At 41.0% G+C, this 21,874-nt stretch overlaps 6 protein-coding genes and 1 long non-coding RNA gene across 9 annotated transcripts; 4 read left to right on the forward strand and 3 right to left on the reverse strand.

The window, feature by feature from the left end:
- The first annotated feature begins 122 nt into the window (after window positions 1-122).
- Window positions 123-1,735, forward strand: LOC129583657 (E3 ubiquitin-protein ligase PPP1R11-like). The gene is made up of 3 exons (XM_055475546.1): window positions 123-818; window positions 924-1,032; window positions 1,107-1,735. Exons 1-3 carry the CDS (start codon window positions 738-740, stop codon window positions 1,298-1,300), a joined length of 384 nt encoding a protein of 127 aa, XP_055331521.1. The 5' UTR covers window positions 123-737; the 3' UTR covers window positions 1,301-1,735.
- Window positions 1,672-5,089, reverse strand: LOC129583652 (protein CutA homolog). Of its 2 annotated transcripts, XM_055475540.1 has the most exons (10): window positions 4,934-5,089; window positions 4,583-4,779; window positions 4,397-4,469; window positions 4,287-4,319; window positions 4,090-4,182; window positions 3,280-3,996; window positions 2,952-3,140; window positions 2,796-2,886; window positions 2,436-2,725; window positions 1,672-2,336 (listed from the first exon to the last, which is right to left on the reverse strand). In XM_055475540.1, exons 1-6 carry the CDS (start codon window positions 4,967-4,969, stop codon window positions 3,937-3,939), a joined length of 492 nt encoding a protein of 163 aa, XP_055331515.1. In that variant the 5' UTR covers window positions 4,970-5,089; the 3' UTR covers window positions 1,672-2,336; window positions 2,436-2,725; window positions 2,796-2,886; window positions 2,952-3,140; window positions 3,280-3,936. The 2 variants fall into 2 exon arrangements, with proteins under 2 accessions (XP_055331515.1, XP_055331514.1); XM_055475539.1 differs by lacking the exons at window positions 4,090-4,182; window positions 4,287-4,319; window positions 4,397-4,469; window positions 4,583-4,779; window positions 4,934-5,089 and having other exon boundaries at window positions 1,673-2,336; window positions 3,280-3,941.
- On the forward strand, window positions 3,904-7,179 carry LOC129583656 (N-acetylglucosaminyl-phosphatidylinositol de-N-acetylase-like). Its single transcript, XM_055475544.1, has 7 exons — window positions 3,904-4,476; window positions 4,587-5,484; window positions 5,830-5,929; window positions 6,125-6,215; window positions 6,323-6,425; window positions 6,551-6,684; window positions 6,934-7,179. The coding sequence occupies exons 2-7, from the start codon at window positions 5,256-5,258 to the stop codon at window positions 7,045-7,047; spliced, it is 771 nt and encodes a 256-aa protein (XP_055331519.1). The 5' UTR covers window positions 3,904-4,476; window positions 4,587-5,255; the 3' UTR covers window positions 7,048-7,179.
- On the reverse strand, window positions 5,250-6,319 carry LOC129583659 (uncharacterized). Its single transcript, XR_008689805.1, has 3 exons — window positions 5,817-6,319; window positions 5,622-5,733; window positions 5,250-5,501 (listed from the first exon to the last, which is right to left on the reverse strand). It is a non-coding gene; the product is annotated as an uncharacterized LOC129583659 (long non-coding RNA).
- LOC129583651 (tektin-3-like) lies at window positions 7,043-8,926 on the forward strand. Its single transcript, XM_055475538.1, has 6 exons — window positions 7,043-7,316; window positions 7,419-7,573; window positions 7,685-7,755; window positions 7,816-7,974; window positions 8,086-8,454; window positions 8,533-8,926. Exons 1-6 carry the CDS (start codon window positions 7,190-7,192, stop codon window positions 8,756-8,758), a joined length of 1,107 nt encoding a protein of 368 aa, XP_055331513.1. The 5' UTR covers window positions 7,043-7,189; the 3' UTR covers window positions 8,759-8,926.
- A 1,271-nt stretch (window positions 8,927-10,197) lies between these two features.
- On the forward strand, window positions 10,198-18,933 carry LOC129583607 (DNA repair protein RAD50-like). Of its 2 annotated transcripts, XM_055475471.1 has the most exons (38): window positions 10,198-10,410; window positions 10,513-10,769; window positions 10,828-10,914; window positions 10,990-11,103; window positions 11,155-11,259; window positions 11,327-11,400; window positions 11,987-12,092; window positions 12,169-12,237; window positions 12,309-12,398; window positions 12,523-12,583; window positions 12,659-12,813; window positions 12,874-13,045; window positions 13,107-13,210; window positions 13,333-13,437; window positions 13,503-13,604; window positions 13,704-13,816; window positions 13,889-13,987; window positions 14,235-14,321; window positions 14,426-14,518; window positions 14,601-14,635; window positions 14,701-14,794; window positions 14,949-15,096; window positions 15,155-15,268; window positions 15,329-15,572; window positions 15,728-15,782; window positions 15,908-16,139; window positions 16,234-16,314; window positions 16,460-16,518; window positions 16,587-16,734; window positions 16,816-16,989; window positions 17,057-17,182; window positions 17,511-17,649; window positions 17,717-17,799; window positions 17,886-17,948; window positions 18,157-18,290; window positions 18,354-18,500; window positions 18,565-18,626; window positions 18,694-18,933. In XM_055475471.1, the coding sequence occupies exons 1-37, from the start codon at window positions 10,383-10,385 to the stop codon at window positions 18,608-18,610; spliced, it is 4,143 nt and encodes a 1,380-aa protein (XP_055331446.1). In that variant the 5' UTR covers window positions 10,198-10,382; the 3' UTR covers window positions 18,611-18,626; window positions 18,694-18,933. The 2 variants fall into 2 exon arrangements, with proteins under 2 accessions (XP_055331446.1, XP_055331445.1); XM_055475470.1 differs by having other exon boundaries at window positions 18,565-18,933.
- Window positions 18,934-18,979: 46 nt separating this feature from the next.
- On the reverse strand, window positions 18,980-21,823 carry LOC129583608 (calmodulin-lysine N-methyltransferase-like). The gene is made up of 10 exons (XM_055475473.1): window positions 21,620-21,823; window positions 21,121-21,374; window positions 20,919-20,977; window positions 20,794-20,854; window positions 20,581-20,635; window positions 20,440-20,503; window positions 20,300-20,366; window positions 20,070-20,208; window positions 19,495-19,801; window positions 18,980-19,420 (listed from the first exon to the last, which is right to left on the reverse strand). Exons 1-9 carry the CDS (start codon window positions 21,665-21,667, stop codon window positions 19,589-19,591), a joined length of 960 nt encoding a protein of 319 aa, XP_055331448.1. The 5' UTR covers window positions 21,668-21,823; the 3' UTR covers window positions 18,980-19,420; window positions 19,495-19,588.
- Window positions 21,824-21,874: the final 51 nt, after the last annotated feature.

The following is a 21,874-nucleotide window of genomic DNA, read 5'->3' on the forward strand; positions in this document are numbered from 1 at the left end:
TCAGTGCACTGCACGCCTGTATTAGCATTTGACTGTAGCCACTGTGCTACGGCTTTGAGTTAGGCTATCCTGATCAATAAGAATAAATATTTTATTATACAAAATACTGTTTTGCAAGTTCATTTTGATTTATTAATGTGAAGATGATATTACTTTATCTCTGTTTTAATTCTACAAGCTTCGTGGTCGATGCAATAGATTTGCGGCCATACATACGAAATTACGAGTACAGAACATAGGCTAACATACCATACACGTACTGTACGTATTAAAATTAATGGTTTTGCCAACTTTTCGGTTTTGTTGTTTATGCCCTACCCCCACGAGTGGCTGTTGTAAGGTAAAGGCAAAATTACCAAAATCCGCGACTTTTATTTTGTATTTGCCGTTTGCGTAAAGACTTTTGAATTTTCGTTCTGTTTTCTCATTACTTCCTCGAAGTTAAGTTACTTCTGTTTTCACCATTTTTGTTGTTAGAAATTTCGCATATCTTTTCTGGGTGGAGCCTTGTTGATGGAGTGATGACACTGCGACCCAAGTATTGGAAAACAATAAACTCGATAACACTGGAATCGAAGATAATCTGCAGTGGGACGTGATGGCTTTATGTATCGTGCGTTCCAGCTTTATGCTGGTTTAAATACTGTTCCAGCTTTCAGTTTCCTCATTGTGGTCATACATCTTGAAGACTCTAGACAATCATATTGCGAACATAACTTGTGAAAAACATTTTCATCATGGCTGAAGCGTCCACGCTTGCGAGCGAAGGAACGGAAACTATCACCGTTGCGGAGAATCCAGCTGTTCCAGCGCAATCAGTGAGTTGATTTTTGAAGACGATCGACCGATGGCCTAGGTTTTAATTGTTCTTCGTATTATTTGTACTTGGTCAAGAATTCAGTGAATTGGCTTGATGATTACAGAATCAACCAACATTAACACTGCGTTTGAAAAAACCGAGGACGTCACGGGAGGTACACTGGGCTGAAGACACGGTTGACAACGAGGGACTGAATAAAAAATCGTCGAAATGTAAGCATGCACAGATTTTTAGAATGGAGTCGACAGGATATACATATACAAAATATTGACGGGGCACACTTTAGGCTGCTGCATTTACACTAAGCCGAAGACATTTGAAGAGAGAGAGAGTTCCTCGTCGGAGAGTGATGACGATTGTGAACATTGCCGTGGTCATGTGGAAAAGAAGAAGAAACGTTTGAAGCCATCCGACGAAGGCGACGATGTTAGTTCTCCTCATAGTCCAAATGCAGGACATCCTGTGCCGGCAGAATCGTAGTTTCCCTCAGACTGATTTCCAAAGTCTGCGTGCTGGAAATTTGCTTGGATATTATGATAATTACCCTGACGGATGTATAGTGCTTAAATGTTTGATGGCGTGATGATCATGGTAAGAAATCGCTTTCTGGCAGGCTTATAATAATACCGTGGATTTTCAGACTTGGCGCTGGTGCAATCTTGGCTGGTGTTAGGTGAAGCGTGCCATCGCGGTACGCCTTGCTGTGTTTCGGTTTTACCCTTCAGCATGTACATTTCACGCATTGTGCAGTTGGAAAATTTTGTATCTACCTTATTGAAAGTGTTTGCAAACTTCTCAGACGAGCTAAGTACGGTAGCGCACGGTTGTGTTCAGCTTGCTAAATAAAACTTGATATATGCTTTGTATAAATCCTGACTGGTGAGCTGTTGTTGCCGTTAATGCCAATAAACGGAATCAGGCATAAATGCCCGTACAAATTAGCGCAAACAAAAATGCGGTTTGCAGACAAGCAACCTCAGTGTAGACCGCAGCAGTATGCGGTAACTAATTTTGACTTTCTAGGCACTGTAATATGAGCGCTAAACGTAGTACCACAATTACCAAATTAAATCGCACAACAGTTAATTTTATGAGCTTGCGACTTTAGCTTTTAGTCTTGTACAAATATGCGTCTGTCCTATAGACTCTATAACATTGGTCTAGTAGTAAAATCTGTCGCTGGATGGAACGCCCGAGGGTCCGGGTCTGTCCGTAGGTCGACGCGGTGCCACCATTTCGGCTCGGGCTGCTTGTGACCGCGGGTAACCGCGAGGTTGTGGAGGACGCGACCTTTCGATATGCTGGGCCACTGCGGTTCTTTTGGAGGGAACATCAGACAAGCTCATCTCTCCAGCAGGTCGTCCGCCAGGCTTGGATGAACTGCTGGACAACGCTTTCAGTGCGTAGTATCCATCTGCACTGATCAGCACCAATAGCAACGCTCCCAGTCCCGTTACCAGTGAGATAAAGAGTGCATTGTTAACGCAAACGAGGTCTGAAACCGGTCGTTCGTCCGCTGCAACGTAGCGACATTTAATAAAAAATTGTGTCCGCATGTTACTACGTACTAAAATCGAAAGATCTGCAGAAATTCTCGCAAAGCAAACTTGCTTACCGGCTTGTCGTTTAGTGCGCTGCACTAGAGCACTTTTCTCTGTCAAGGTGCGAGTTAAACGAGTGCTTTGGGAGACACTGCCGAAATTTGTGCTGCGCAGGTCACAGCTTGCGCGATCTTGAGAAAGTCCGAAGCATAATTTTACCGCGCAGCGGATACTCAAGTCCATTTTTTCAGCGGCAGAGTTGATATTAATCGAATTGATATCCATGAAAAAAGATGTTGGATTGCCTTCGCTATCCACAATGGAATCACTGCTGCTAACGATACCCGTTTGGTCCAGGATTTTACTGCATCGCAAAGAGCGAACGGATTTAATTCTGGCAAACAACATGCTGAATCCGTGTCGGAAGTACTGACCTTTCGTGTACAATGCGCACCATCACACGCGATCCCGTGGGAAGCTCTTGTGCTATCAAGTCACATTCTTTTGGCAGAATGCTAGAGTATCCTACAGCGTACAATAAGGAAACACTACAGGTTAGCACTTCGCAGTGAAAAGAAGTTTTCTATTACTCCTCTTGGACGCGTCAGAAAGCTCCATTACGAACCGCACAGTTTGATTGTGAAACAATGGCGGACCATTAAGGGCGAAAGCCATTTGTGAGCCCGGATCGGTGAAATATGTTCTGATGATTTCAAACTGATCGTTTGGACTGTCAGTGGCTGACAGGATGCAATCTGCCGCATTTTCCGCTTTTGCTTCTACAAATGTAACTGTAAAACACCTGTTACCACTTGAAATACGCCGTATGACTTAAAGTTTTCATTTACTGTAACTTGTATTTTACAAGTTTACAGTGAACAACCTGTTTTGTAACAAAATACGGAATTTACTATAAACCTGCGCAGTAAGTGCCAAGACAGGAAAACAGTATTCCAGCCAAGATACATAACCGATAGTCGGGATGTAGATGAAAGCGACGGGATATTCTGCTAATATCCATTGGTTTAGTAGAGTAGTGCTTTTCTCAGATCCACATAACAGCAAAAGAATAACACTGTGGACAGTACTGTGCACTACAAAAAAGCGCTAGAAGTTAAAAAATCTTCTGGATCACTTAAATACCGATCAACCAGCGGAAGATGAAAAAAGATGTTAACCAGCGGAAGATGAAAACCACGGTAAAGTACAGCGGAACTGAATAATCAATGATATACGATTTACGTCGGTACCTACTGAACAAGCACAACAATGCAATGCATCGAAGTTTTGAGCATTCAAGCGTAATGAGATAATAAAATACATTGCTGTGATAGGGATTTACTGTAATGGCCATATAATTAGATAAACCCATTCACTGATTACTCTCAAAGATTGCTACAGGTCGAAAAGGAAAAGCGAGAAACTTATGGTAAACATAATCTGTTAGAGATAAGAAAACATTATCCAAGCAAACCATGATACGAGTACAACATATACAGGAAGTTTCATTGGTACACCATTGAGCAAATTAATTTGCAAAGACAGCGCGCACAAAATGTACCGGAAGAGGGGATTTTACGGCTTCTTGACAACTTCTCCTAGCCACTGCATGTACGGCGGGTTCCCTTGGATTATCTATTAAGCAAGATGAATCGTATTTCATATCTCTGTTACAACAGTGCAAACCAGACAAAAAGTTACTGTTCTTTGTAATAAACTTGTAATTACCGGAGTTGAAATAACCTCGCAGACGTCGTACGGATGATTATCACGGATAAACGTTGTCATCTCTTCGAGAATGCTTTTTCTTGACTTGATGATCTACCCATAAGAACATCGCATATGGACATGAGTTCAAAATTTTCGGCGTAATTAATCTTCTTCAAAGCCTGTCTTTTGTTTGAGACCACAGTGTATACCATTACCATAAGGACCTCGGAATCTTCTTGCGTTTCATTCTGCAAAAACTGGCCTTTATTAGCCAGAAGTGGAGACACGGAAACTGAACTTCAATTTTGCTAGTATCTGATCGCACCTTCCAGGTGTAAATGGAAACAATTCCCGGCACAACATTCACGCAAGCTGCGAGTTTCTTTTCCACCAGTCCTCTAAATAGTAAATACAATGCATCGAACTTTTTTAAATTACAAATAGCATGCTTTATTGTGATATCACTTAATACCGTACTATATGAAAAATTTCTATTATGTTTATTGTTTACCTAGCAATGTGCTTTGCAACCGTATCATTGGGCGCCGTCACATACGAAACGGTAAAACTTTCTTCCGCTGTGAAAGAGCTCATGGCCACAGTCCGCACAATACTTCGAGAAAGACTGAAACTCGTCACGAGCAGGCTCTGAAGTCCACCGAAGATCGGCATGCAGGAAGGAACCGCAGCGAACAAAAAGAAAAGCACCTGAAAAACAATGTGTGACCGACAACAACTTGTTTTTGAAACAAGACTTCTAGTCATTAATAGTACGCTCTACCAGAGCAGAATCGCTAGCATACAATCTATGATCCATAACATCTCTACTGCAGGGCAGCAAACATCACAATCTTGTCATTACCCAAAATTTCAGAGCGAACTTCAATAACTGCAGCATATCGCTTGCATTTCTCTCGTTCTTTGTGAAGCGCAGCCTTACTGTCTAAATCGTTCCCTAAAATTTTAAAACGAAAAAATGAACGGCACGTAATTTTTCTAAGTCGAAATGCAAATTAAGCCAGTGTGTTGTCTACTGCCAGTGCTTGTGTTATGCGCAGCCGCATTCTGATGGCAGCAAGACAAACAGTAATGTAAGCATAATAAATTCTGTAAAAATTAAAATCTTCAAATTTTGCTACGTTCCTGAATCTTGCTTAAGTTTATGCTAGCTGGTTTGTACTACAATGGCCTTTTACCTGTTGATATCAATGTTCGTTGGAATGCTGGTTATTTATAAATGCATAAGCTGGCAAACTCAGATTCCAGAGAGGAAACGGAAGCTAAAACAAAGCGAACGATTGTTGGTGGTGATAGCACACCCAGATGACGAGTGCATGTTTTTCGGGCCGTTAATCGTAACAGCCGTACGGAAATGGTGTTTGGAAGATGTCTTTGTTTTATGCTGTTCCATAGGTAAGCTGTTAGAGACTCTAAGATGAGAGGTAAAAATATATACATCGAAAGTAATTCACAATCGTCAGGACTCCAGTTGGCAGTGTCTACTGACTACTGAGTCACTACTCTAGCAAGTACCATGGAAGTACTCTTACTCTGTACGGTCCATAATTCGTTCCTAGCATACGGTATCCAATTAATTTGCGAGAATGATCCGTGTTCTTGCATCGTCATTCTTACATGTTCTAAGACTTTCTTTGTGCTTTTCTACAAGTTCAGTGCTCGTATGTTTTTTAGAGCATATCTTCGGCACATAAATTAATTGCACATAGATGTATTTACCATTGTACCTGGATGGTTTAGGAAATCATTACGGCATGGGGGACATACGAAAGCGAGAGCTCGTGGAAGCTTGTGAAATTCTGGGTGTGCATCGAGACAATATAAAGTGCATTGACGATCCGTAAGCTGTTAACAATAAGACGTACTAGTCGAGTCCCTCCTAAATTAGAAACCGAGGGGCTTTATTGCGAGAGTACGAAGATTTAACTTTGAGTAATATTTAATAACAATCAGAAGTAAATATTTGGAGGAAAACACTACTCTAGGGGAAAACCGTTTCTGATGAGATGACACTATAAAAACAGCTTAATTGCAGTGCACTTCCGGATGATCCTGAGGTTGACTGGAGTCAGTTACGACTTCGATCTTTGATCACTGATACCATTTCGGAATGGAATCCAAGCGTGGTACGGAGAATAATAAGTTTTTGTAAACCTACCACAGTCATCAGAGCATTGCGCTGTCGGCTGATAGTCTGCCAGTTTTTGAGTTTTTTATGATACCTTATTAATAGATAGCGACATTTGACGAGAGCGGCGTGAGTGAACATCGAAACCATCGAGATTTATCCCGGTGCTTAACTGCGATGCAGAAAAATGCTGCGTACTGCATGAAAGGTGAAAAAGCAATCGCGATCTATCGTGGCTTGGATTTCTTGCAGTCCCTTCTGGACAACATAATTTTAGTCTTCGTATTTACTTCTCTAATTACTATCGTAGCCAGTTTTTTTGCTTTTTAATAGGACGCCGATTGTTAGTTCTGGATACTGTGAATTCTGTCAGGAAGTATTTGCAATACATTGATATTCCAATCACGTTGTATGGCGACTGGGATTTGATAACTATTGTGAGCAGAGATCACACCGGGAGAATACAAGTAAGAAGATAATGTATGAATAAATACGACTCTTGCGGTTTTGCTTTAGGGCATATTTTTTTGTTTGTACTGTATCAATAACAATATGGTTACCTCATGTGCGGTTCAATCTGTTTCAAGCACATGCAAAAAATATTTGGAAATGTTTCTTAGAGACGAAAGGTCAAAGTCAGTCTTATAAGGCACTTCTTGACCTTTCCATGGTTAACCTCGTAAACTCCACGTCATTGCTTTTGTGTGGCATTTCAGAGGGCTATGCGATGTCACGCATCACAAATGGTTTGGTTTCGGTGGCTATATATTGTCTTTAGTCGCTACATGGTGGTAAACACGTTCCGGGAGATTTCAAAACAAAATGCTTGACTTCACCAGACACGCAGGACCGGACTTAACATTTTTGTCTGGATAATGCTCTGCAAAAACGGATAATTACCTTTCCAGATTACCAGTTAAATATCGCTGTCAGTATTGCTGTCAGATGGATCGCCTTTAGCACGTTTATCTAATGGATGTACGGGAGTTTCAGCGCATTTGGGCATTCCAGGAAAATCGCACGCATCACGCGCTTGGTGAAAAATGCAAGGAATCTACAGTTCTAAAAAACCAGATTAAAAGCGAGATCGACTTTTGGCGTAGGTACAGAACATCCGCTACGAGTATAGCTGAGAACTTCTCGCCATTTATTTTCATACGAGTTTTTTTTAACGGGATCGTCTGACCAAAGTTTTTTGAAGGTGATATATTAAGAAATCTGCAGCTTTTGCACAACAGAACTCGAAATGCTTTATATTGGACCCAGCTACCATTGGAAATCAATCATGAAATCGTCAGTTTATTGGTTAAAGCGGTCCAGGACATCCCGGATTTCCTTATGGCGGCAATTAAAGATGTAGATGCAACTTGTGCACAGAATGATTTTATGAAAATGTCTAAATGTGTCCTTGGACATTTTATGTGATTTCTGGTTTGTACGAATGGAGAAATCGTTTTTGTTTGACAGGAAGCCAACGCAATAATCCAGCGAAGTGAAGAAATGTTGAAAATGCAGGGAGATGTGCGACAAAAAGAGATGTATGGTAAAATCGCACGAGATGGGAATTGATAATCAGAAGCTGAAAATTATTTTTGTAGAGAAGCTAATCACATCCGATCGCAGTTGGAGGGCTTTTGGAATGATAAGACACTGGCGCTGGACGTGGACGTGATAGCTCATAACGTGTCCGTTGATTCCCGTTTCATCACGTACAAGCCACTGGCAGAGGGTGCAAATTTAGCTGTCTCCCACAATAAGTAGGCAGCGGAAATACTACTAGTTGTTCCATAGGGATAATGTTTACTTATAGGAATTGAATTATTCTGCAAGCGATAGTATTCGCTTACTAACAAACCTTACCGTTTTAGGGAAGGTGAAAGTTTCTACCGGACAACCGATACAATCAAACGCTCACAAATTCTGCGTGATCTGCAACATAAATTCTTGAAGGACTGTGATCGGGGAATTGCATTTACGGCTACGGCAATCCAGAATGCCCGTGATAAAGTGATTTCGGCGTTGGCTGAAGGACATCACTTAGCACATCGAATGAAAGAATTGAATCAGGAACAGCTGTTATCAGCGAACGAAGAGAAAGAACGATTCAAAAAGGACTATCTGGATCTGCGAAATGCGGTGCACGATAACAACCGGTCGCTTATGCTGGCAGAAACCAGGCTTTTTACGAGAACACAAAAACCATCCACCGAACAAGAAGATGATGAGTCGAATAAAGCGTATGTGATGATGTGGCTTAAACATCTTCGTTTAAGTAACTATCTCTACGATTTTAAATAATAAATTGATCTTTACAGCCTGTTGGATCAGTTACAAACGATGCAGAAAGTCTACCGCGATAATGTCCTTCCAATGAAATCGCTTCAGAGAGGCGTTCAAGATCTTTTGGATAGTGAAATTGATATTTCTAGAAGTATTGAACTTGTCAATAATAAACTAATCACTGTCTATGGGCAATGTGCTGAGCGGGGTAGATTTTATCCAACATCACAGCAGCTGCTTGGATTAGGTAGTTCTTACTGAAGAACAATTCTCGGCCCAGACGTTTGATGACTGGAGCTAATTCTGATGGAAAAAAATTGTCGCTCGCGATTCCTGACTGCAGTACGACTGTACGAGTACCAGTATTTGCGGCAGAGAGTTTAACCAATTTTCGGTTACTTGCGCACTGCCGCTCTTCTTTTATTCTTGAATAGTTATATATTACTCCTATCTTTTAATCTGCACATGGGTCAGAAAAACATTCGGACAATGGTTTTCAGTTTTCGCATTATTTCGGTGATCTTGGCACAGACCACAGGCAGCAGGGTTAAGTGAGGTGAACCGTGAAATCATATAAACATCCAAGTCCTTCCTATAGTGCAGAATATACTTGTAGAACGTTCCTGGATATCATATTATATCATACAAAGTGTGAGATCAATTGCAAAATCATCAAGCGACACTGTGGCAGCAAAAATAAACAGGTACTGTACTGTACTTGAATATAAGCTACGAAAACCCATCTAACTGTGTGTCTGGATCAAATGCTGGGCGAGACGTTTTTCGATGAGCTGTTTTCGGCCTATCCTCTTCCAGAACAACATGGGGACTGATCTGCAGATACTGGACTAAAGCGGGTGACGATGAATCGGAATTAACATTCAGGATAGTGGTTGCATTTTCATTATCGGCCAGAGGACTGACTCCACTCTCCGCGTCGAAGATGGATAAAGTATGCAGCATATTAGTTTTGGTGAGAAAATTTCGTATTATCGTAACTGCTGCTCGCTCAGCTGGTGCTAAAGGCCCAGTGGCCAGCGTTGACTTGGTGAAAGGAAAATTGCTATCTTGGTTCCCCTCAAGCGCAAGATAAACTCCAGCGCGTAACTGCGCGCGCAAGCTCGCTAACTGACCGCTTGCATCCAAGGTCTGCATGATCATTTCCTTCAGTTCTGCATCCACGACAGTTTCCGTATTCTGTGACATCCTGAAATAATTTACAAAATTTAGCAAGAACCACGACTTCGGATTATCCATACTTCTAGTCGTAGGCTGACCATGAGATAAAGAGGCCTACGGCAATCCTTGCATTGTACACTTACAAATCAATGAATGCAAACGTACCTGCACGGCTTGAAAAAAACCTGCAGCACCTGCACAGTCCCGAAGTTCGCTTTCGAAAACTCTTATACGTTGAGCACCGCAACAAAATTTCGAATTGAACTAGGCTGGTAGCCAATGTGAATCACTGAATATAGAATCACTAGCGACTTTCTGGAAATACCAAAAATTGTCCAAAACGAAGCACAAAAAAACGAAAATAACGCAGCGAAGGAAGGATGATGAAGAGTTGAAGACCGCCTCGCTTCGCCACGTCTCACATGCATGTAGGGGCCTTACGTACTCACGGCAGCATGTCTTTACTACTGCGCACGCGAAAAAGTGCAGTATTATCAGGGCCACAGACTGGTCGCTGGTATTATTCTTTTTATCTTTTAGTTTGCCATTTCTTTTAGTTTCTACAAAAACTCTGAAGCTGCAACTTTCGTTGCTTGACTGTAAACTGTATTGCGGTTTTGTGCAAACTGCATATCGATTTTTCAGGTTGGTTTTGTAATCAAGAAGTTCTGAACTTGCAAAATTTTGCCGACCAACAGATAATGCTATGGAGCATAATGGAACGATGAGCATGGGTAAGATTGCCTGACTGTGAATTAGAACTGCAACAGCGTACCGTTGGTTTGGAGTTGACTGCTCTGGAACCCGAAGCTGAATCGTGGTCATTGTTTTCCTAGAAACCGACCATGCAGATAACACCGAAACGACCCAAGACATTGCGCACGGAGTGAAACGACCGCGAGATCCATCCCCCGTGAACGAAAATGACACTCACGAAACGCAAGTCGATGGAGAGAAGACATACGGAGTTGCACTGCGAACACTGGATATTCAGGGCTTTCGCAGTTTCGGTCCAGCTTTGGATGATGTCGGCCATATCGACTGGATGTCTCCAGTTACCCTGATTATCGGCCCCAATGGGACAGGAAAAACCGTACGTAGCTGCAAAATTATTATATAATATTTTTTTGCGAACGTCCTGTTTTTTGTAGACGATAATCGAATGCCTGAAATTTGTGCTGACGGGAGAAACCCCTCCGAATAGTAACAGGGGAACAGCTTTCATCCACGATCCCAAGGTTTGTAGAACATTTCGCTAACATTTTTTCCTTTTGAGTATTAATTTAACGCTCAAAATTGGATTGTTACTTTAGCTGAACGGAAATGCTGAAGTTCGTGGACAGATCTCATTGAAATTTTTTGGAGCCGATAATAAAGATTATGTTCTCACTCGTACCGCCCAAGGCAGCACAACAAAAAATGCGAAGGTAAATTCGATACTGCACGGTCTGTGTCCCTGCTGAATTTTGATCTGGTAGGGTCAAGTGGATGTGAAATTCAAGACGTTAGAAGCTTCGCTAAGCTACTTCGATGGTGGCAAAAAGGTTGCGGTAACGCATACGGTCGACCAAGCAGGCCAGACAGTGAGTTATGGTTTCCTTTTTTTGGTTTTCGTAAAAATATTTACAAATTCATTCCATTGTCCCCTAGATGCAAGCGATTGTTGGGGTGTCGAAACCGATCTTAAATAGCGTGATCTTCTGTCACCAGGAGGAATCCGACTGGTGAGTGTCTGATTGGTGATAATTTGTATTAAGCTTTCATATATATCTTACAGATCATTAGCCGTAAAAATTTCTGAAAATTTGTTACTTCAGTGAAATTTATGTAAATTTGAGATACAACTACACTACTGCAGTACGTAGTCTCGTACTTATTTTTAATTTCAATGTTGTCTGAGCCAATTTTTTTTATGGCCAGCTTTTGGATGGTTAGCTTACTGTCGGTTAGTTGCCCGTACCGACCTGCTGACTAACCGCTGCGGAGCCGCTTTGTGTTTGGCAGCGCATTTCAGAACCAGAATCTCACTACTAATAAATTGCTGGTTGTTTTGAAAAATCAAGAAGCGCCATAAATTTACTGAAGAAATTTTTTTGCTACTCTGGTCTCCATTTCTGTAAAGTTGTAAACTGTTTTAGCTTAAAATGTTTTATATTCCGCAGCACGCATGTGGTGATTTTGCTAATTATTCATCCCGATTCATTGTATTGTGTGTATTTACTTCTTGTTAGAAATGAATGCAGATGAACTGTGTCGTCGCCGTAAAAGTTTTGTGCCGATTTAATCGATTTTAAGCATTTGCCATTTTAGGCCACTTGATCAAGGTGCCAAACTGAAAGAGAAATTCGATGAGATCTTTTCAGCCACAAAATACATTAAAGCTTTGGAGGCTTTCCGGGATCTCAAGAAAACCGATGTTAGTAAATTTAAATGTTAGCACATTTTGTGATTGTGCAATCCGTGCTGACTTTGATACGTAATGTGTTGTTTAGAAGTTGGAACTGAAAGCAGCGGAAGTTGTACGCGATACTAAGCGTAATTATCGGAATGAAGCGGAAGTGGTAAGTCACCCCCCTCACCAAGCTTTGACGCCTGGGTCGACATTTTAGCGCTTTTTATGCGACCATTGCAGAAGCAAACAGAATTGGACGCTTATAAAACGGATTATGCGACGCTGAATACCTCTCTGGATGAGCAACAGAAAGTTTTCGCTGATCTAAAGGTCAGTAACTGATCTTGCCGTGATAGGCGTACTTTGCTTTTATATGGTGCCGGTTGCTGGCACTGAGAGTGATGCCAAAATGATAGCGTTAATGATAGTTCTAACTTCTAATCGATGATTGCAGGGATCGCACGATGTTCTGTTGGTCCGGGTCGAAAAAGTTACGAAATTGGAAAAGGATGGCGGTAAAGCACACTTCGACAGCTACTGTAGCGACTAAGTTGGGTGCAGTTTTATGATAATTGGTTCTGTTATTCTAGAAAAACTAAACTCGAAGATTCAGCAGTTAACGAGCCAGATCGCTGATCTTGAGAAGCGGTTGGGCGAAGAATATGCCGGAACTACGGAAGAACTGGAACGTGAAATGCAAGATTCTAAGAATGCCGAACAGGATAAAAAATTGCTGCTTGCCACGGTTTGTATGCACTTGATGCTAGATCAGTTAGTTTTCTAATATCCTCCAGTTTTTTCTCAGGAAAAGAAAAAGGGCACGGAACTGGACAAACGTTTGAACGAGTTGAGGAAGAACCATGGCAGATTTGTGCAGAACCTTGGAGCAATGAAAGCTGAAGCCGACATCAATTCCAAAACAATATCAGAACGAGACACAAAAATCAAGGATCTCGCTGTCGCGAACGAACTAAAAAGTGCGTACGAAATCACGGTTGTTTTTTTTTATTTCTGAGTCTACGGGAGTCGAATTTACAGTTTACACGGAAATCGAAGTGTTTTCGGCTGAACAAATTCAGGGCTTCGACAGTGACTATCAGCAGTTAATTAATGCCGAAGAGGACAAGCTGGAGCAGAGGAAGGTATCGTTGCTTTCGCTTTTAATCAGATTTGACGGTTAACTAACCTTGAGTGTGTTCCGGTGCGCGTATCACTGGTCGTGCGGATGTCAGCAAACTTACTGAGTTTATTTTGTCAATTTTAGAAAGACATCACCAATGAGCTAGACGAATTGACGAAGCGTGTTATTGAAAAGAAGTCTGAACAGGACACTTTAACCAAAACCGTCACTAAGTTGCGGAAGGAAATTGTACGTTCCTAAGTTGGCTTTTCATGCGTGAATTAAGGCTTTTAAGTTACTCTGTTCAATTTTAGCGAGAAAAAACTCAGCAGACGGAAGATGTTACGGATAAGTTGAATGATATGCAGACACAATCAGCTAAGTTAGACGCGCTTGGAATTAAAATTGATGAGCAGGTACAGTTCTTACTTATAACTTACAACTCCTTTGGGCTTGGGCTAATCTTAACCAAGTAATGCCGGCTCTCCAGCATCTTTTTTGTGCTCGTTTTGCAGAATGAACGTTTGAGCGAAGCCGAATCTGCGATGGATATTTCCCAACTCAAAGCTAAAATTTCCGAAGATATGCTGCAGAAAACGGCGCTAGGCGATCGCTTAAAGCCATTGAAGTACTGTACTTCCGTTGTAGTGTTTCAAGCTGTGACTTAGTCAAAATGTTCGAAATGTGGCTAATGTTATAGAGCTGCAGTGCAACAAAAAGAAAAGCAGATGACTTTGCACAGTCAAGTGGAGATCCTTCAGGCTCAGGTGACCGAGAAAAAGGAAAATTTGGAGAGGCTGTGAGTTTATCCCGGATTTAATTTAACGCTTGGAGCTTGAAAGTGATCTACTGTACTGTCTATTTGGAAAGGATACATATGTAGTGTTACAAGTGGTATTTATAGTGAATATCTTACGCTAGCGCATGTAGGCTGGAGGTTAAAAAGTAAAGTGTCTTTAAAAGTAATTGCTTTTTATACAAAATAAATGCTAGTAATGCAGTTACTGAGTTTCGATTTTGTAAAAACGATCCCTCCTTTTGTGCAGGAGAAACAAACTGCAATCTTTCGTGGATAAAATGGGCGGTGAGCTGCGAAGCGAGGAGATGAGGACGACGTTGGATACCAAATTGAAGTAAGTGCAGTAACCAATTTACTGAATCAATCCGGCATTCCGATAGTCGATTCCGGACGGCGTGGGAATGATGGCATTAATTTACATCTCTGTATGTATAACAGGGAAGCGACTCGCCTCTGTGACGGTACAAAGAAGTCCATCGGACGATTGGAAACAGAAATCGCTGTTAAAGAGCGGGACCGAACTAACGTCAAGTATTGCTGCTAACTTCAGTGCCTTAATGTAGTTGAAATATGCAGTCTTACAATTAGTACTTCTAATTGTTTCCGATTACAGGAACGACTTGGACGCCAATGCCGGCAAAATAAAAGGTATGTGTATGTAGTGTTGCACGAAAACTAGCGATGATGTTATAATTCGAAGAGAGCCGTTGCAGATTTTGAGAATGAACTCGAGCGATTGGCCGGAATCGAAAAAGATATTGATGCTGCACAGCAAAACATTGAAGAAGAAATGAAAAAGTGGCAGAGGTAAGTGTCCAATATAATTAGCGTGACATTCTTTGCGTGCCGTTTCTAGCGGCATACTGCAACATGAGTTAACAGTAATTTTGATAGCAAATTTATTTTACTTGTGTGTGATCATTACGCAGAATTGTTCAAGTATTCTGCGTTAATTTTACAGTGAATTAGCGGAATGGCAGGGGAAATCCGATGTCATCAAAAGCTTGAAAACAAGTCTGTTACGCCAACGCCAAGATGGAAAATCATGCTGCCCTACGTGCCACCGTGCGTTTTCCAGTCAATCGGAGGCTACTGATTTGTCCGAAGAAGTTTGTTGCTTACGGTTCGAAAAGATAATGTATTTGTTTAATGAGGGGTGTTCTGTAGTTCGAACATACTCTGCGCGATGTTCCCAATCAAATCTCGGCCAAACAAGCGAAGATTGCTGAATGCGTTGGCCGTCGCGATGCCATAATAGCTTTTTTGCCAGAGATCAAAAAGGTATTACGTGACTAGTTAAATCAACTTAAATGTCATGATCTATTAATCATCTGTTTTCAGATCGAGAAAGTGAAAAAGCAGTTAGCGGATCAGGAAGAAAAGCAGAAGAAGTTGACAAGTGATATCCTGAATCTGCAGAAGCAGAAGGCAGAGTTGGAAGCGACGCTGAGTGAAGCAATGGATTTGCACCAGTTTTGTACCAGCTCGCAACCAGATGTTTTGAAATTTGATAATTCGCTCACCGATTTCAAAAAGGTTGAACGAGAACTCAACGGTCTTCAATCGCAGTTGGACCAATTTGGAGGTCTGTTTTTCAGAACTGTTTCGAAGCGATGGAAATGCCGTACCTAATTTTTTCGTTAGCCGCTTCTTGTTTGTCAGTCTTATTTTTCTGTTTATGTTAATACGTCGATGCACTGAGTTTTTCAACTTCATATGACACATCGATTGATTTCTCAGATCCTCGATCCTTGGAGGAATTGAAAACTGAGCGTGACCAACTGGAAGCTGAACTGTAAGTTTTGGCTTTATATGTGCTACAGTACATACGGGACGTCGGGCAGCTCGACTCGTCCGCCTTTCAAAATAACTAGACAGAACACTATTCCGTTTCTGTCTGAAATGTACATCACTCAACAGGGATCGGATGGCGAAATCTGTGGACGATACTCGTGAATCTGTTGCGAAACAAGAAGCCGTTATCAACCAAATCCGCGATGAACTCAACACACTTCGTGAACAGAAAATGAAAATTACGGAAAAGCTGCAAGAGAAAGTTGCACTGGAGCAGAAACTGGCCGATTTGAAGACTGAAGTTGAGAAAGCTACCGCGGAAGCGGATGATCTGGTTCAAAAAGAGGCTCCTTTGAAAGTAAGTAGCATTTTTAAATGATCTTCGCTTTGCGAGGAAGGTGTGGTTGGGAAACTTCGATTATGATTTTGTGTTTATGAATCTGTTTGTGCAGGAACTAATTGTTACACTGGGCACCCAGAAAACGCAGGCTCGAGCTCGACTGAATGCAGAACTCAATGATAAGGAACAAATGGTAATTATAGTACACAGATGCACTGCGCTACGAGTAATTATGTCGGCAACTTGGCATATTATTATGAACTCCTGACTCCTTTAAAGCGCGCTAGTAGCACCAGCAAAAGAACCATGCCGAAATGTAAATGTCTTTTTTGCCATAGGTGACAGCGCTGAAAGATGGGCAAAAAGAACTGCAGAGGATGTATACCAAAATTAAAGAGTAGGGATTTGCTTTGTGTTACAGAATAATTTTCTATGTCTTTTGGTACTGAAAGCTGTTGTTTATAGTTACGAACGTAAAGGAAACACTGAGAAACTTCATACTCTACAAACTGATCTCGACAGTTTGAATGAAGAAATCAAAAATAAGGAACAAGAAAGAAATGAGCGAGCTGAGGATTTACGGAAAATCGAAAACGATTTGCAGGGAATGAAGGTACATTCTAAATACAAGCTTTGAAAGGGGGGAACGTCTTCGATTACGGTTACTGTTTCTGGAACGTCTGATTTCTTACAGACGCGCGATCAAACGTTGAAGGATAATAAAACGTTACGTGACAAACGGGAAGAAATCAAGACTCACCAAAACACGTACGTCGGCATTGAAGAACAGCTGAAAGTGGAAGAGCCAGTCACGCTTCGGGAAGAATTTAAGGAAGTCGTATCCAAGAAGACCGCTTGCAGTGATCAGGTGTGTGCTAGAATGAGGATTATTTTACTTTTATTGGTTGTTATCCTCTTGCCTTTTGTCGTTGCAGATTAATAATTTACAAGGACGAAAGACAGAACTGGAGCGCAGCATTCGTTCAAAAGAGAGGGAACTGGATGTGGATCACTATAAGAATGCCCGCAAACACTACGCTGAAGCTGTGGTTAAATGTCAGGTGACGAGGGGTCTTCGTGTATTACCGTATTTGTCGCATTACTGTAACTATAGGCAATTTTAAAGTTTGAACCGAGACGCTATTAAACTACGTCTAAATGAAGAAAGCGAACGGTACAGCAAATCAGAAAGAGCTGCTCTTAATATTGAATATATTCATGCTATTGCCTTTTGAGGGCTTGTAACTGCATTGATTTGAAGAGGTTGTTACTTACTTGTATGTTGTACTAGCTCGTTCGATGGTTTTCGCGGCAGTACTTGTGTCTTGCTAACTTGAAGCTGAGCTACTGGTTATGATGAATTATAAACCATCATCTTTATTATTGCAGGTCATTGATTTTGCTATGAAAGACGTAGAAAAATTTTACAAGGCGCTGGATTATAGCGTAATGAAGTTCCACTCAAACAAGATGGAAGAGATTAACCGGATCATACGGGAACTCTGGCAGAATACGTATCAGGGTCACGGTGAGAAAATAATTTATTTGGTTTTATATCCAGCCAGTTTATTTGCATTAACCGTTAAATTTTTTAGATATTGACTACATTGAGATTCGGTCGGACGCTGATGAAAATGGTATCGAAGGAGAAAAAGCCCGTCGAACGTACAATTATCGGGTACATAAAAATGGTCTGATAAAATAATGTGGTAGTGGATAATCCGTTGTGTACGGTACTTCTATGGATAGTCTTTTATTGCTTAGGTGGTGATGATCAAAGAAGATCATGCGTTGGATATGCGCGGACGCTGCAGTGCTGGGCAGCGGGTAAGGATATTTTGTGTACAGTGCAAATATTTACTCTTATCTAGTGTTGTTGTCTATCGGCTTACGATATTTCTGCACATTATGTTGCACGAAAACGGAAACAGAGTCTTTTTATGATTTTTTCTGCACGCGCGTTTGTTCCCTGTGTGTCCCGTTCATGATGAAGAACAGGTTCCTGGAATATTATGATGTGTCGTTTTCCTTACAGGTCTTGGCATGCTTGATCATTCGGTTGGCGTTAGCGGAAGCTTTTGCAATGAAATGTGGCGTTTTGGCACTGGATGAACCGACTACGAATTTGGACCGGGATAACATTGAACATTTGGCGAAATCTTTGTCGCTGTAAATACCTATCAGTTTTTAATGAATAATAACAGTTTTTATCATTTCGTCTCGAATTTGCAGCCTCATTCGTTCTCGGGAATATGCGCAGTTGCGCCATCGTTTCCAGCTGATTATCATTACTCATGATGCAGAATTTCTGAATGCATTGAATACAGCTGAAACTGGTATTTTGGTTGATCGCTATTACAAGATCTGGAAAGACAAGAAGTATGCACCTTTGCTAAGCAGTCTAATGTTGGTATGAAATTTTCTGATTGGTGTTATTTTGCAGTGGTCACAGTCGCTTGACGAATCTTCCCTACAATGGACACTTTTGAATCTGTTCAATTTAATGTATGTTTTCTATTTGTACATTAACCATCCATTCCCTTTAAAGCGTTGTGGTTTGATGTTTCGGTAGTCTGTTGGTAGTGGATGGCGAGTCAGTTTCAGGTTCCCATGTTATTTTGTGGATGTTTTCGCTATGGAATTCTGCTCACGCTTTGGCGTTTTCGACACTGTTTGTTGGACGTATTTTTAATTTGTTCTCGCAGTCGTTTTTTTCTGTTCTTATTTTGTTGTTTGCTGGTGTCTGATACTTGCGTAGTATTAGCAGGACGTCATACTATGTAAACGTGGATAAAAGTTGCACCACGCATGGCTTATAATATCAGAGGAATGTAGGAATCAGACTTCGCAGCCGAAATTTTTTTCTGTGTTTGATATGTTGCCTTTGATGTTCCAAGGCGTTTTATTCCCACTAATTCGAAGTCACATATCATCCACCTAAACCAACTACACTGCTTGGACAACACGAGTCAAAGAAACACAGATTGTTAAAACCGAATAATTTGAATGAATTGTTAAAACTGAATACAAATGGTGAAGCTTTGCTGAAACCACTTCTTCCATAATCGATGTCGCGATGGTGTTTTGGAATCTATTTTGACAGAAAATACCGCCACTGGTGTCAGTAGAAAAAGCAGCGCGTGTAAAATTCTCGATCGGAGCGAGTATTGTATGTAAGTCAGACGTTCTGGAATGGTGATACCATAGGTACGAACTACGAACAGGATGCCAAAAAAAGCTCCAGCACTCCCTAATTCAGCTGCGTTTCGAATCAATATCCGACCTTTGAAATATAAAGCCTGTGTAAAACGAAAAAAGCCTTGATTAATGTAATTTTATGTTGTCCGGAAGTACATAAGTTGTTGCTACATACTGCTCAGTTTTTCCAGGATAATCCTGATACTTCTGGATTATGAGCAGTATAGCCTCACAAACTACTAATATTCCATTATTTCAGCTACTGTGGATCAAGGACTTGCAGTCGTCTTATGGAGCTTGATAAGCAAAGGATAATGTAAATCCGGAATGTACGTATTGTTGGTGTTGCAGTACAGACGATGGCGATCAGACACCATGTCGTCGTACTTTTCCATAACTTGGACGATGAATTCGCTGGAAGCAGCTTGGATAAATGACTGCAATGCCGTGCCGCGCCGCGGAGAAAAAAGAAGAGCGTAACCCTACAACCGATAACTGAATTTAATGTGTTGTTAATAAGCAATTACTGTATCTGCCAAGTCTTTAGCATAACATAAAGTAACAGGTATTGATCGGCGTTTAATCACTTCCAATAATATTAAGACTAAGATTAGAATCGATAAGCCCGGAAAAATACCTTAATTAGAAAAATCAAAAATTCAAACTTTCTTAACCACCAAATCTTGATCACCCTTATTAAGGTACTGTTACAATCAGCGCCAAAAATATTCTATAACAACTTCTACGTACCTTATCGTTCAATAAATCATAAATGCACCGAACCAGTGCTTGGTGAAATTTTTCGACAAAAATACAGTCAGCGGCAATGACGAGATCAACGCTGTGCATTAAATCTTGATAATCTTCCAATGCATCCCAGCGTAAACACCTAAGGTAAACATGAAAAGACCAATCTCTGCCTATTACCAGTACTTTACAGATTTTGAGCCCAGAAGTAATTCTGCAGTGGTATTACTCACCTAACACATATGTTTTCCGCACTGTAAAGGCCCAAACTTTTATTACGCTTGACGATTTCTTCACAATCTGTCAACACTCAACAGGTTAAGTCTTCATAGTTCATATCAAAAAATGCGCAACATACGGACATGGTGTTTACTTTGAACACATTTAGCGTTGCCATCGGTCAGAATAACGTGACTCGTCTCCGAAGTAGCGGCAACCTACGAATTTACGAAAGAATCTATTTAGTGTTAATGGTATGCCGAAATGTGAAAAGAGTTTTCATAATCTTCCATACCATATTTGCAGCTAAGCAAGTCATTCCACCACCCAATTCACATATCCTCGCTCCGCTATAAATGTACGAAAAAAGATAGAAAAAAAAATTTCATAAAACTAACCAGAGCTTGTATTCACAACGTTCGATTTTTTCCAAAGCTCGAAATCTCGAAATATGACATTTTTGCTGCAGTTTGCTGAATTTAACGGCACTGCCAGTTATTGACCCTACCTGAATTCTTCCCAGTGCAGCAAACAGTAAAAGGCCAAAATTTCCTCCGCCGGCCAAATGCCTATACAGATGTTAGTCACGATCAGATTTGCCAATTACAGTAATTCGTTCCACACAAAATTTACAGATATTTCCAGTGTTGTCAAATCCAAATATATCCGATGTCGTCATCGCGGGACTGCATCTGCCAAACAGTTTACTTGAGTTTGATTTGGGGGAACATTTACAATTTCCTCCAATCAAGTCACGAAGCTCAAAATTCAAATATATTCGCATGCGCTTTAGAAAAAAATTTTGCAAAATCACTCTAGCAGCGCAGACTCGTACTTCAAGTATAGCTGCTTTTCGGGTGGACTGTCATCAGTTTGGCATCCAGAATGGCCATTCACTTCAGGGAGCGCCAAGGAGTTTGGCCGAGATTGAACGGAGCCACGATGCGGAACAGCAATTTTCATCCATTCGTCTCCGTTAATGGTTTCCTTTGTTTTCCGCAGAAGATCAAAACCGCAAAAATTTCTCGCAGATATTTGGCAGGCAGTGGCATCAGCTGGGTTAGAACATCTTTTACGAGCGCGAAGTGACTACAGCAGATAGCTGTTAAAAGAACTGGCAATAACAACATTTTATCATTTTAATGATTTTGATAATTTCTGAGTTTTGCGGCCCACAAGGCAGCTAACAAGGTACGTTCTGCTGCATTACAAATTTAATCCGTATCAGCATCATAAACTAACAGGCAAAATGCTACCAATGTTTCGTGAAGTCTTGCGAAACACGATACCAATGCGATGCTTTTCATGGTTTTCATGGTAGCTACCGGACTTACCTGAGACAGAAACTTCCAGCGAATTTGAGCGTTTGTATTTGCCGACATTTTCAAAGGCTCTCAACACTTACGCAGACAACGTCATTATCCAGCTTTCAGATTCCTTGAGCACATTTTACACTAACCTGACAAACAAATTTTTCACGGTCAGTCAAAAGGTTGCCAGCTACAAATAACAGCGAAAAAAAGGGAAATAAAATTATAAAGGAAACGTCCACAGTTTGTTTTGCTTTTGACGTTACCCACGTAACTGCC

The sequence above is a fragment of the Paramacrobiotus metropolitanus genome, unplaced genomic scaffold (assembly GCF_019649055.1).
Source record: "Paramacrobiotus metropolitanus isolate TYO unplaced genomic scaffold, Prichtersi_v1.0 Parri_scaffold0000011, whole genome shotgun sequence".
In the NCBI taxonomy this organism is placed as follows: Eukaryota; Metazoa; Tardigrada; class Eutardigrada; order Parachela; family Macrobiotidae; genus Paramacrobiotus; species Paramacrobiotus metropolitanus.

Coding starts and splice junctions, on each gene's coding strand:
- LOC129583656 (XM_055475544.1), top strand. CDS start 5,256: ATGGCCTTTTACCTGTTGATATCAATGTTCGTTGGAATGCTGGTTATT. Junction 5,485..5,829: donor TGTTTTATGCTGTTCCATAG/GTAAGCTGTTAG, acceptor TGGATGGTTTAG/GAAATCATTACGGCATGGGG. Junction 5,930..6,124: donor ATAAAGTGCATTGACGATCC/GTAAGCTGTTAA, acceptor GCTTAATTGCAG/TGCACTTCCGGATGATCCTG.
- LOC129583652 (XM_055475539.1), bottom strand. CDS start 3,382: ATGGATATTAGCAGAATATCCCGTCGCTTTCATCTACATCCCGACTAT. Junction 3,141..3,279: donor TCTTGGCACTTACTGCGCAG/GTTTATAGTAAA, acceptor TTACATTTGTAG/AAGCAAAAGCGGAAAATGCG. Junction 2,887..2,951: donor TTCTGACGCGTCCAAGAGGA/GTAATAGAAAAC, acceptor TGTACGCTGTAG/GATACTCTAGCATTCTGCCA.
- LOC129583651 (XM_055475538.1), top strand. CDS start 7,190: ATGGATGTACGGGAGTTTCAGCGCATTTGGGCATTCCAGGAAAATCGC. Junction 7,574..7,684: donor TTATGGCGGCAATTAAAGAT/GTAGATGCAACT, acceptor TTTGTTTGACAG/GAAGCCAACGCAATAATCCA. Junction 7,975..8,085: donor TTAGCTGTCTCCCACAATAA/GTAGGCAGCGGA, acceptor TTACCGTTTTAG/GGAAGGTGAAAGTTTCTACC.
- LOC129583657 (XM_055475546.1), top strand. CDS start 738: ATGGCTGAAGCGTCCACGCTTGCGAGCGAAGGAACGGAAACTATCACC. Junction 819..923: donor CAGCTGTTCCAGCGCAATCA/GTGAGTTGATTT, acceptor TGATGATTACAG/AATCAACCAACATTAACACT. Junction 1,033..1,106: donor GAATAAAAAATCGTCGAAAT/GTAAGCATGCAC, acceptor GGCACACTTTAG/GCTGCTGCATTTACACTAAG.
- LOC129583608 (XM_055475473.1), bottom strand. CDS start 21,667: ATGTCGGCAAATACAAACGCTCAAATTCGCTGGAAGTTTCTGTCTCAG. Junction 20,978..21,120: donor GAAAAGCAGCTATACTTGAA/GTACGAGTCTGC, acceptor ACTGTTTGGCAG/ATGCAGTCCCGCGATGACGA. Junction 19,802..20,069: donor ATGATTTATTGAACGATAAG/GTACGTAGAAGT, acceptor TATCGGTTGTAG/GGTTACGCTCTTCTTTTTTC.
- LOC129583607 (XM_055475470.1), top strand. CDS start 10,383: ATGGAGCATAATGGAACGATGAGCATGG. Junction 14,636..14,700: donor CAATGCCGGCAAAATAAAAG/GTATGTGTATGT, acceptor GAGCCGTTGCAG/ATTTTGAGAATGAACTCGAG. Junction 17,949..18,156: donor GCTGCAGTGCTGGGCAGCGG/GTAAGGATATTT, acceptor TTTTCCTTACAG/GTCTTGGCATGCTTGATCAT.